The sequence below is a fragment of the Glycine max genome, chromosome 17, assembly GCF_000004515.6.
Source record: "Glycine max cultivar Williams 82 chromosome 17, Glycine_max_v4.0, whole genome shotgun sequence".
Taxonomy (NCBI): domain Eukaryota; kingdom Viridiplantae; phylum Streptophyta; class Magnoliopsida; order Fabales; family Fabaceae; genus Glycine; species Glycine max.
Genome location: NC_038253.2, coordinates 1,656,425 through 1,667,730, shown reverse-complemented (window position 1 = coordinate 1,667,730; position 11,306 = coordinate 1,656,425). Strand labels below are relative to the sequence as shown.

The 11,306-nt window shown below is 33.1% G+C and overlaps 2 protein-coding genes across 3 annotated transcripts; one reads left to right on the top strand and one right to left on the bottom strand.

The window, feature by feature from the left end:
- Nucleotides 1-4,852, top strand: LOC100791757 (probable serine/threonine-protein kinase At1g54610). The gene is made up of 7 exons (XM_003550480.5): nucleotides 1-1,021; nucleotides 1,316-1,600; nucleotides 1,728-2,045; nucleotides 2,195-2,422; nucleotides 3,332-3,432; nucleotides 3,805-3,922; nucleotides 4,333-4,852. The coding sequence occupies exons 1-7, from the start codon at nucleotides 716-718 to the stop codon at nucleotides 4,615-4,617; spliced, it is 1,641 nt and encodes a 546-aa protein (XP_003550528.1). The 5' UTR covers nucleotides 1-715; the 3' UTR covers nucleotides 4,618-4,852.
- Nucleotides 4,853-5,659: 807 nt separating this feature from the next.
- On the bottom strand, nucleotides 5,660-8,055 carry LOC100805161 (tubby-like F-box protein 3-like). Of its 2 annotated transcripts, NM_001252920.2 has the most exon segments (6): nucleotides 5,660-6,106; nucleotides 6,429-6,918; nucleotides 7,058-7,216; nucleotides 7,307-7,439; nucleotides 7,524-7,611; nucleotides 7,680-8,039. In NM_001252920.2, coding segments are annotated over 5 exon segments (1,089 nt in total). In that variant the 5' UTR covers nucleotides 7,914-8,039; the 3' UTR covers nucleotides 5,660-6,106; nucleotides 6,429-6,443.
- Between the last annotated feature and the right edge of the window lie 3,251 nt (nucleotides 8,056-11,306).

The window sequence follows — 11,306 nt, the reverse complement described above, 5'->3', positions numbered from 1 at the left end:
CTGCGAAAATCCGAAACTGACTTGTACGTAGACAGACACTACAACATCGTATGTGTGAGAGTGAAGTGGGAAAAAGCATATCAGATTCACCCCACATTATTATTTTATCTTCCTAGTTTCCAAGACATTATTTTGTGTACATTATTCTTTGAATCTGGGATGCCCCAAACTCCTAGAATTGTAACTGTTTTCAACCTTGATCTTACTCAACATCATATCCACACTCCAAAAGGGTTAAAAGAATAAACCCACTTCTGAAAACATAGCAGCAACAACAAGAACAAAGGAACTTCACAAGTGGGGGGAAAAGCTAGTCATATTTTACTGTTATTGTTTTTTTTTTTTTTTTGCTGCTTTTTCTTTTTCTGTTGTGCATGTCTGACTGATATAAGCTCATTTTCTTTGACTGCATTGCAAGTTGTGGGTGACACCAAATCATTGCACTCCCACTTTTGTCTGGAAAAGTTAGGGTCTTTTGAATTAACATTTGCACATTCCTTTGGCTAAAACTTAAAACCCCTCTTTCAGCTTTTTAAGATTGGGGGAAAACTACTACTAGGGCTTGATTCTGATTCCCTGTGATGTTTGAATTGCAAGAAAATGAGGGAAAATGTGGTTGTGGCAAGTGAGGGAATGTGAGGAGGAGGAGGAGGAGGAGGAAGAGGAAAAAGAAGAAGAAGGTAAGAAGGGGTTGAGTAAATGAGTATTTTGAGAAATGGGGTGTGTGTTTGGGAAAGAAGCATCAAAGAAGAAAGAGGAAGTGGAAGTTGCAAGAGCAGAAGATGGTGTGGCTCAGAACAGTGGGAATGTGAAGGTGGGTGGAGAAGAGGAGAAGAGCAAGCGCCCAAAAGGGGAGAGAAGGCGATCTTCGAAGCCGAATCCGAGGTTGAGCAATCCACCTAACCATGTACATGGTGAGCAAGTAGCTGCAGGGTGGCCCTCTTGGCTCTCCAAGGTTGCTGGGGAAGCTATTAATGGATTGGTCCCTAGAAGAGCTGACACTTTTGAGAAGCTTAATAAGGTAAGGCAGTTAATGATTTCTTTGCTACAGTTGCCAATTTAAGTATGTGGAACTTGGTTATCTTGATTTCAAGTTTCAACAACTTATTGCTTATGTTCTTCTGCTTTCAAATGTATGCAACATCTAAAATTAGTAATATGAAGTTAAGGTATCGTGATTTTTTCTATTATCTTGGGAAGTTATTTATTGAAATGAAAACCCTTCCATTGAAATGTCTACTTCCGTTCTGTTCTTGTAAAGTTAACAAAAATTTGGTCTCTAACTGGCTTGGCTTCTGGACTGTTTTTCAATCAGGTTGGACAAGGTACATATAGCAATGTTTACAAAGCAAAGGATACTTTGACAGGGAAAATTGTTGCCCTAAAGAAGGTCCGCTTTGACAATTTAGAGCCTGAGAGTGTGAAATTCATGGCTAGAGAGATTCTTATTCTGCGCCATCTGGATCATCCCAATGTTGTCAAACTGGAAGGTTTGGTGACTTCAAGGATGTCATGCAGTTTGTACCTTGTCTTTGAATACATGGATCATGATTTGGCTGGACTTGCTACAAGCCCCACAATTAAGTTCACAGAGTCTCAGGTTTTTACATATTTACGTTGCTTAGTGTAAAATCTAGCACTAGACTTGGTTGAAATTTATGATTCAAAAAAAATCTTTTGTTTCTGGATTTGGAACTTCTTTTCCTTACTATAGCTGGGTATTTTAGGTTAAATGTTACATGCATCAGCTACTTTCTGGATTGGAACACTGTCACAACCGTCATGTGCTGCATCGTGATATAAAGGGGTCAAATCTTCTCATTGACAGTGAAGGAATTCTTAGGATTGCTGATTTTGGATTAGCTTCCTTCTTCGATCCTAATCACAAGCACCCTATGACAAGCAGGGTGGTTACTTTATGGTATCGACCTCCAGAACTTCTCCTTGGAGCCACTGACTATGGTGTAGGAGTGGACCTCTGGAGTGCTGGCTGCATTCTTGCTGAATTGTTGGCTGGGAAGCCTATTATGCCTGGTCGAACCGAGGTAATCTTTAAATGATTAATTTCATTTTATAATTTCTCTAAGAGCATAAGATGTATTCACTTTACTTGTCAATGGTGCAAGATTTTGTTGCTCGTGTTAGAAGGTTTGTGCTTCTGATTTGGTTGATATATATCCACTGTGCTTCACAGGTGGAGCAGCTACATAAGATATTTAAGCTTTGTGGTTCTCCTTCTGACGAGTATTGGAAAAAATTAAAGTTGCCACATGCTACCATTTTTAAGCCCCGAATATCATACAAGCGGTGCATAGCAGAGACATTTAAGAATTTCCCAGCATCATCCCTGCCACTAATTGAGATCCTTCTCGCAATCGATCCAGCTGAACGTCAAACTGCCACAGATGCTTTGCATAGTGAAGTAAGATGATAATTTAATCACTAAATTAATCCTGTGAATCACTTATTTATGCTATTTTTTAAATACATATAAATAGAATTGCTACATCTACTTGACAGTTCCCTTATTGTCATGTTTTAATTCATAAATAGAATAAGTAATTCGCTGCCAACAAAGATGAGTGTGGTGGTAAGAAATCCACATTTTGATGTTAGGTTGAAAGTTCAAGTCCTTGAGAAGGCAATTGCTGGGAAACCCCCTGAGTCATTAAGGGCTTGATTTTTTAGTCTCAACAGCAACGCCCAAGGGGATACCTTGGACAAAGACCAAAAAAACAATTACTTATTCCCTCAATTTTCTATCCCCAATTTTTCATCACATATTAGCAAGGACCATCTTAAGATAGTTAGATGACTTTTCTTCCTCTTCTCTCCCCCTATATTGATGTCAATTAACCAAGTAGGAGGCTGCTTATGCTTTTGCAAGTGTGTTTCTGTCGTAATTATGTAACTCATACATGCATCTTTACTTTTGGTTTGTTTATATCGTATACCAGCAACTGTTGACTTTCATTGTATATAATACAATCCTCTATTTTTTAATTAAGTTCTGGATTGCCAGGACTGTCACAGTGTTACATATCAAGAAATAAATCCTGAACATGAGTTAAAAATAAAGTCACTTAAATTGAGCCTATTGGTGGATGAATGACTGAACTTCACTTGAATTTGTTTTTTTCTTTGATTGTTTTTACTCTATATTTTGAGAGAGACAGGATTGCTTGTTACTCATGGGAAATGGCAGAGATAGCTATAATATGTTGGTGGTTGTATTTAGTTTTAAGTATGATGAATTATGCTTGAACTCCTTAGTGTTCCAACAATTTAATATAAGAATCCAAGTTTAATGTTAATTGCTTCTCTTTTGCAGTTCTTTACATCAAAACCTTATGCCTGTGAACCCTCTAGCCTTCCAAAATATCCTCCCAGCAAGGAGATGGATACAAAGCTACGGGATGAAGAAGCTAGAAGGTGGATAACTTAAATTGCTTTTGACACCTGAACAATAATTTCATCAATATATTTAAATACCGAAGATGGATTTTTTCTGAACTTCTAAATGGAACTCTCAATTATCTTAAGAATTCTTATTTGCATAAAAATTTCACAAGGTTGTCTTGCCTTTCAATTCACTTCTTTTTCTTTCTTTTTCTATATTTGATTGAAGAAGTTATTACGCATGTATGTAACTTGATCAAATTTATTTAGTTATCCCTCTCCTTGGGAATTTTCTCTTATTCTCTACCTCTCAATGATACTAGAGGGAGCAGAAAATATTTCTGAAAGAAAATACTAAAGATCCAAACATTTCAATACTTTAATCTTAATGTTTCATTACTGTAGATTGAGAGCTGCTGGCAAAGCTAATGCTGCTGGTGTCAAGAAATCACGTCCACGTGATCGAGGTGGAAGGGGAATTTCAGTTCCAGATTCCAATGCTGAGTTGCAAGCAAATATTGATGTATGTCAGATAAGGCACATCATTCATTTACACAAATACTTTTGTCTTAGTGAATACTTCATTCCTCTTATTGATAAAAGCAATTGCAGAAAACTTAGACCTTTAGTTGCATTCATTTCTCTCAAATACTCTTGAAATGTGTTTCCCATTATCTTCTCATCTCTTCCCAATGATCAAAATGAAAAAAAACTTACACGTGGGCAAATCGACCTACCAATGAAAAAATTATGTTATTATTGTGGCTTACATGATCTGTACTAAGGTATATATGTTCCCAGTTAACTGTAAAATAAAGCATTTTTCCGGTTTTCATAAAGTGGCATCAATATATATATATACATGGAGTTGGTTCATATCTCAACTTACTTTTATGTCTTAATATTGTAGTAATGGTTTAACTCTTATTACAGAGATGGCGACTGGTAACGCATGCAAATGCTAAGAGCAAGAGTGAGAAGTTTCCTCCTCCTCACGAAGATGGAACTCTTGGCTATCCTTTGGGTTCTTCACATCACATGGATCCAATTTTCGATCCTCCTGATGTTCCATTTAGTTCCACAAACTTGTCATATCCTAAAGCAAATTTCCAGACCTGGTCTGGCCCATTGGTGGAACCTAGTGTGGATGCACCAAGGAGAAAGAAGAACATGGCAGGGAATGGGCACAGACAATCAAAGAAGGATTCTTATAGATAGAATGTGTCAAAGAGTATTAGAAAATAACTAAAGAATTGCAATATAACACCAATTATTTATCACAAGCATTGGTGAAGCTACAAAAATGCTGCTGATTTCTTTCTCAATTGTCAAAGGTTTATTTTCTATCTTGTATAACAATCACCCATAATTTTCCTCCCTTCAACCTCTGCTTTAATCATGGGAATTGTGTAGAATTTTACAGACTTTATTTTTTATTTTTTAAACTTTGGAATATCATGTCTTGTTCATTATTCAACTTCTAGTCGGTTATGTTTATCAATTTCAAGCCTTATTGCAGTTGGGACTTGGGAATAAATAAATGAATAATGAAATGGTTCCTGAACTGATTGCCATAGTGTGACATTTTCCTTCAGAATGCTTGGGAATGAAACGCAGATATAGATAGATCTAGGTTTTTCTTTTAGAATTTATTTTCACTTAAACTATCAATGAGGTTGGATCTGGCATATGGTTCTTTCTTTTCACTAAGATATGGCTATAGTATGTCCATGTCTCGAAGATTAGTTTGGATTTGGCATCATTAAATTTGTAGAGTAAGTAAAAATACATAAGCTTCTATTGTGGAACATAATGTACAAGCATTATTATTAAGATAATAGATACTATGAATACAGCAGCATAGGTGTGGCAGGCCTTATCGAAAATGAATTTTAAGAGCAGAGGAAAATTCAATGCACTCGTTCTTATATAAATAGTATGACTTAACATTTCTTGGTAGGTAGATTGAGGAGAAAAATATAAACGTGACGGTTTCTAATGTTTTACTACTCTTTTAAGTATTTAATTTTTAAAAGGTTTTTTTATTCATTTTTTTCTGAAAGCTTTTTATTTGTATTAGTAAAAAACAAGGTGATATCTCTTCTAATACCAAACATTCCTTAATTGGTCGCATTTGGTTGATAAGCTCCTAGCTCTTGCATAGTTTTTTGATTTAGAATTTAAATTACTGCCTACCTCTAATCATATCCTGTTTTGAATAAAATTAAGCTACAACATGGCCAGTAAGACAAGAATAGCATTGATTATAGATACATGCCTGGATTTTGTGAGGATTCAATAAAATGTTTGTGTAAACATTAATTCCGTTATTGATAACGTGGCCTCATCACGTTAAGAATAACATGTCTTTGGAACTTGTAGCTGTATATGGGAAACTAGACACAAATGAAAAACAAAGCAAAGCTATGAAAGAATAAAATATATATACGCACACAATAGAGTGCTAGATACAAATATAAGGAGATGTAACAGAAGTTGCTTTGCAGGTTACATTCCACTTTCGTGTGATATTCCCAGAAGTCAAAAATGATCTCAGAAAAACAAACAGAACCCCCACATATCCGCAGCACCGTCCTTCTAATTCAGATGACGATTATCCAAATTTCCAATTACCTTAGGAAACGATTTTGGTTAGATTCTTCCCACCAAGTCATCATCACATCAAACCATACTGCTAAAGGCCACGCTTGAATGAAAGCCAACATGATCAAAGAAGCAAACATGACAGTTAAAAAACAGCAAAACTAAGCACTCAACAAACCATCAGCCAGAAAAATTATATTTCTTGTTTGATTTTTAAAGGAAATGGGATTATCAAAAAGTTATCAACATAGTTGGAAACCAACAACAGTAACAAGATGTTCATGTGATTAATAGAAAAAGAAAAATAGTTAATGAACTAATCTAAGCTTTCTTACTTCCGTGACCATTCATTTGCTTTCTCTCTATCCATTTCTTGTCCAAAGATAGTTTCTAATTTTATAATGTTTGAGTTTTCAGATGAATACCTGTTCAAACATGCATCATTCGCAAGCAACTGTGGTAGCGAAGCTGCTGAGGCAGATTGCAAATGCTTGAAATGCTGAGATAGGGTACCGGTAATCCATTGTAAACAAATCCTTCCCAATTTTTCCAAATTGGAGGATGACCTCATCCTCTTGCAGTCCAGCATGTCCATTTTCTGGTGAAACAGCCAGCTGAAAGTTTTTAACTGAAGCAATTGTTACTCGCCCATGAAAGTTTAAGCACCAACACTGCAGCTGCTCATGCCACCTGGCAGCCTTGTTTCTCAACACTAGCACATCATCTTTTTTATTGCTCTGGTCTCCAGATATGGAGTTTTCCAGACTAGTTGAGTTTGTCTGAAAAAATGGGAATGAAGTATCTCTGTTACTAACAGAAAAATCAGTCTGTGATGGGGCTGCTACGGCTACCCCTCCTGGTTCAATAGCAGAAGCAGGAATGGTATCCATGACACAGTGCATTCTCCTTGGGCCCCTGCTCGCCATAAGTATTGTTTAGTTTGTATATAAGAAAAATACACAATAAGCTAACATGCTTTCGGCTTTCTTCAACCGAAAGGAAATTATAGATGACTGTCATAGTAATTTAGAATTGCAAAAGTCAACAACATTACCTGGAGCCTAGTACATTCAGTTCATATGAGATGTGAGCAACTGGATAGTTGCCTGTTGGGACCCTGGGCCTAGGTGAAACTTGTTTTGAATTCACCACCAGCTCAGTGGAACAACTTTTTCTATCGTAGATTGTAAACTTGGTTCCCAAAAAATTTGATCTTATGAAATGTGAAGATAAAGGGTTAGTCTTTGCACTAAGAAACAAGAAAAGAAGAATAGCTAGCAACAGTATCTGATTAAGAGTGGACCTCAATTTCCCAACATAGGCATTGCTTTCTCTGGACATATCATCTGCATCAAGGGAGATAATATAATCTGTGCAGGTAGGGCGTCTGAACTTGCGTGCAGCCAGAAGGAACTTGCCATCATCAGCTACTAGGGCTGCAATTAACAGTAACACAAACAAAGCCTCAAAAAGAAGGAAAAAAAAAATATAAGCTCAAGTAGTATTAACTAAGTACTAACCACTAGATAAACTGAGAAACAGATAATATGTCTGTGAGGCACTGTTGCGCCTAATGAAGCACTGAAGTAGATGTTCCCTCGGGCCAGGCTGCCAAATTTAAAGCAAGAAAATAAACAAAATTGATTTAATTTGAATAGAGAGAAAGAGCACTGAACCTGTTTGAGAGAGATGGGGAAGGTTATGTTGGAAGAGAATTGAGGTGGCTTGACAATCTCCTTGACGATGAGCCTCCTCCAGGTGCGGCACACTCCGCCACAAGCCACGACGCTCCTCCGCAGCGGCCACGTGGACTCCGACGATTCAATTCGGAGGAGGACCTCTCTGAGAAGCTCGTGAGGCATATTGGCCCACCAACTCTGCTCCATGGCATTTGCTTGCACTTCAATCATGTGTGTTGATTGAGTGTTTTTCCACCAAAATATCTTCTCTTTTTTGAGAGCCACTTATTGTTAATGTCAGAGACAGAAAATTTGGAAAATGAGATCAATTGATTAGATTTAGATGGAGATAGTAGCAGGCAATTCCACCCTTTCCATACTTTTTTTTAAACGAATTTTAGATTTCCTTAATTTCGGAGAATAAATATGACAGCCAAATAAGACTAATTTCACAATTTACTCTATAAACATACCTGTTTTCTTTGCAAATGCATGTTTTTATTAAAAATTAAATATTAAAGTTTTATTTTTATATCTGAATCAAATATTTAACAATTACTCGGTAGTGAGTCAGATTGAATTTTGATTAAATTCAAAGTGATTAACTTATTTTTTTTTATCATCGAAGGTTAATAGTTTAATTTTTGTTAGGAGAAGCAATTAAATCTGTCATTTTTATTTTCTTATTCCCTTCTTAATTATTTAATCAATCTTATATCTCTTAAAGTGATCAAATTATCAAATTTAATTTTTAGACTACAACATTATCGAGTTAATTACATTGTCTATATATATATATAAAGATAATTTCATCTAATTGTTAAATAAAACAATTTTTTTAAGATAAAATAAACAAAAAATTAAAACCAATTGCTATGTTTTTTTAAGTTAAACGAAAACTAAGAAAAGTTGAATAAGTGAAATGAACCTCAAACTACAAGAGACATTGCACTCACCAAAATATCTCCATGCAAGTCATGATGAGATTTAATATCTTCTTACAATAACAATAATTAAAAATAATATAACATTAATATAATAAATAATATAATTGATAATTGGGAAAGGAAATAAGCTAAGTCAACATCTCTACCACGTAAACACACAAACAAGCCAACGTGCAGACAGCCAGGCACGTACACAATTTTTAAAAAACGGTTGATAACTACGATTTCATATTACCACATACACATACCTATTATATTTATCTACAATTTTATTGTAATATTAGGGAAAGGCGAATTATAATTATGAATGATAATCAATAGTTCAGGTCATGATACTATAGTATTCATCTTTATATTCACCATTGGAAAAAAAATCATACCCAATTTTATGTAAAATAAGATATCAAAATTGTAATATTAAGGAAAGGCGAATTATAATTAGAAATGATAATCAATAGTTCAGGGCAAGATACTAACCATAGTATTCATCTTTATATTCACCTTTGGGGAAAAAAAAAATCATACCCAATTTTATGTAAAATAAGATGTCAGTTGTCATTTCAATATCAAATATGATGAATATCACATCATTAGTGAAATCTCTTAAGTTTCTTATAGAAAATTAATTGAGGAGTTTGTTTGTAAATTAGATGAAAGTTGGAGGATTTAATTGAGATAATTAAAATCTTAGAAACTAAAATTATATAATTGAAATATTTAAGGGACTAAAAATATAATTAAGTTGTTTTAATTTATAGTTTTATATAAATGAGAAATGCTGAAAATATATTTGTTGGTTTATTATTTTGATATTATATATCACTCTTATTTGATAAAATTTATTGAAAAATATAAAATTATGTGATCTTATATTTAATCTAATAAATATTTTTTCATTTTTTGTTCACATATTGAATATCTTTCATAATTTTATAATTTTTAATAAATAAAAAAAGTGTGTTAGAAAAAGTTTGTTAAAGGATATATTATTAATACTTTTCTCATATAAATATAGATATTTTTGTTTTAAGTTCTTTGATTTTTTTTTTATCCATGCAAAACCCATACATTGTTATTTATTTATTTTGGTTTTCGCTATATGTTGGTAAATTTAAAATAAAAACAAATCACCATATTTTGCTCGAAAATAAAAAAAGTGCAATATTTATTGAGGCTAAATATAGAGATTATTATATTTTATAATAAGATAAAAAGAAAATTAATATATATATATATATATATATATATATATATATGGTGATACTTTGAGATTCCATCAAGTAACTAAAGGTCTTAATTACGATGATTATTATAAAAAAATAAAAACCAAAACTTACTATAATTTTAAATATATAAAAAAATCACAAAAAAAAAATTAAGACAGAGATATAAAACATTCAACTCTTTTAAATAGAATGCAAAAGCACATAAAATACAATATTTTGTAAGTTATTTTAGTTTCTCACATATATTTTTCTTTGGATGCAATATTGTCTGACACTCAGATACGATTAAATACTAAATATAAACTTTTGTCTCAACATATATTCAAATTTTAGTTCACTGATCCCTTACAAAACTCATACTAACACTTTTAATTTGTTAAAATAAAAATAAAAATCCTTATACTTAAATCAGCAGACATTTGTTATATAACCTAGTTTTTGGTTGATTCTTTCCCTTCGCCGAGCATTAGAGTCTGTCTCCAAATGTTTGATCACTCGGGTATATATAATCAAAATGTCAAATCAATGGCCTTAGTAGCTTAATAATTTTTAGTTGATGTATAAAGTTATGGGGAGCAAGATAAAGAATGTTAGTAATATATTTTTATATTTTTTTTATTCGCTAAAATTTATCTAAGTTTCATTAAATAATTAGTCACAATTTTTAATAATAAGGTAAGATGATATTTTATGTAATAGCAAAAATATATAGTTGAAAAAATATTGTTTAAAATTATATTTGTCCTCGTAATAGTGAAAAAGAACAAGGAAACTATCACAGGGTCCTTATCCAAATGGGTTGGCGGAAGTTGAATTATTGGTCCCTCTTACTATTAGGGTACCTACCACAATTCAGACTTTTAAATAGAAGTTGATGGAGATCATCCTTAACCCTCACCTCACCAAAAACAATAGCTTTCAGCGAAGAAGAAGCGTTTATACCCAATTCTATTAACCGCACATTGATAATTATGCTGCATAATCATAAGTATGTTTTTGAAAACTCAAAATTGTCAATGATGTCTGTCATCTCATCATCCCTTTGCTTTATAGTTAGGGTCCCAACTTGTTTCTCTTCCATCAACTGAGAGCATCTTAACGTTAAACTAAGTTATGTCGATATGTAACATCAAACATGTTATGCCATTTTATCATATTTTTCCAGGAAAAAAAATCATATCAGGAAAATCATTTATCCTATAAGTTTAGTGTAAGAATAAAATAAAATAAATTTTCATGCCGCTACTAAAAAGGTTTGAATCTTTGTTGTGAAGTGAGCCCACGTTTAATTTCATGCGATGTCTTGAACATAATTACTTCCAAAAAAGAAAACTTGTATAAAACCAAAAATTAGTGTAAATAATTTGACAATGTTAACCAATATCAATTACAATTTATCTCAAATATTTATTTTAAAGCAGTTAATATAAAAGTAAATAATTTTTTATATA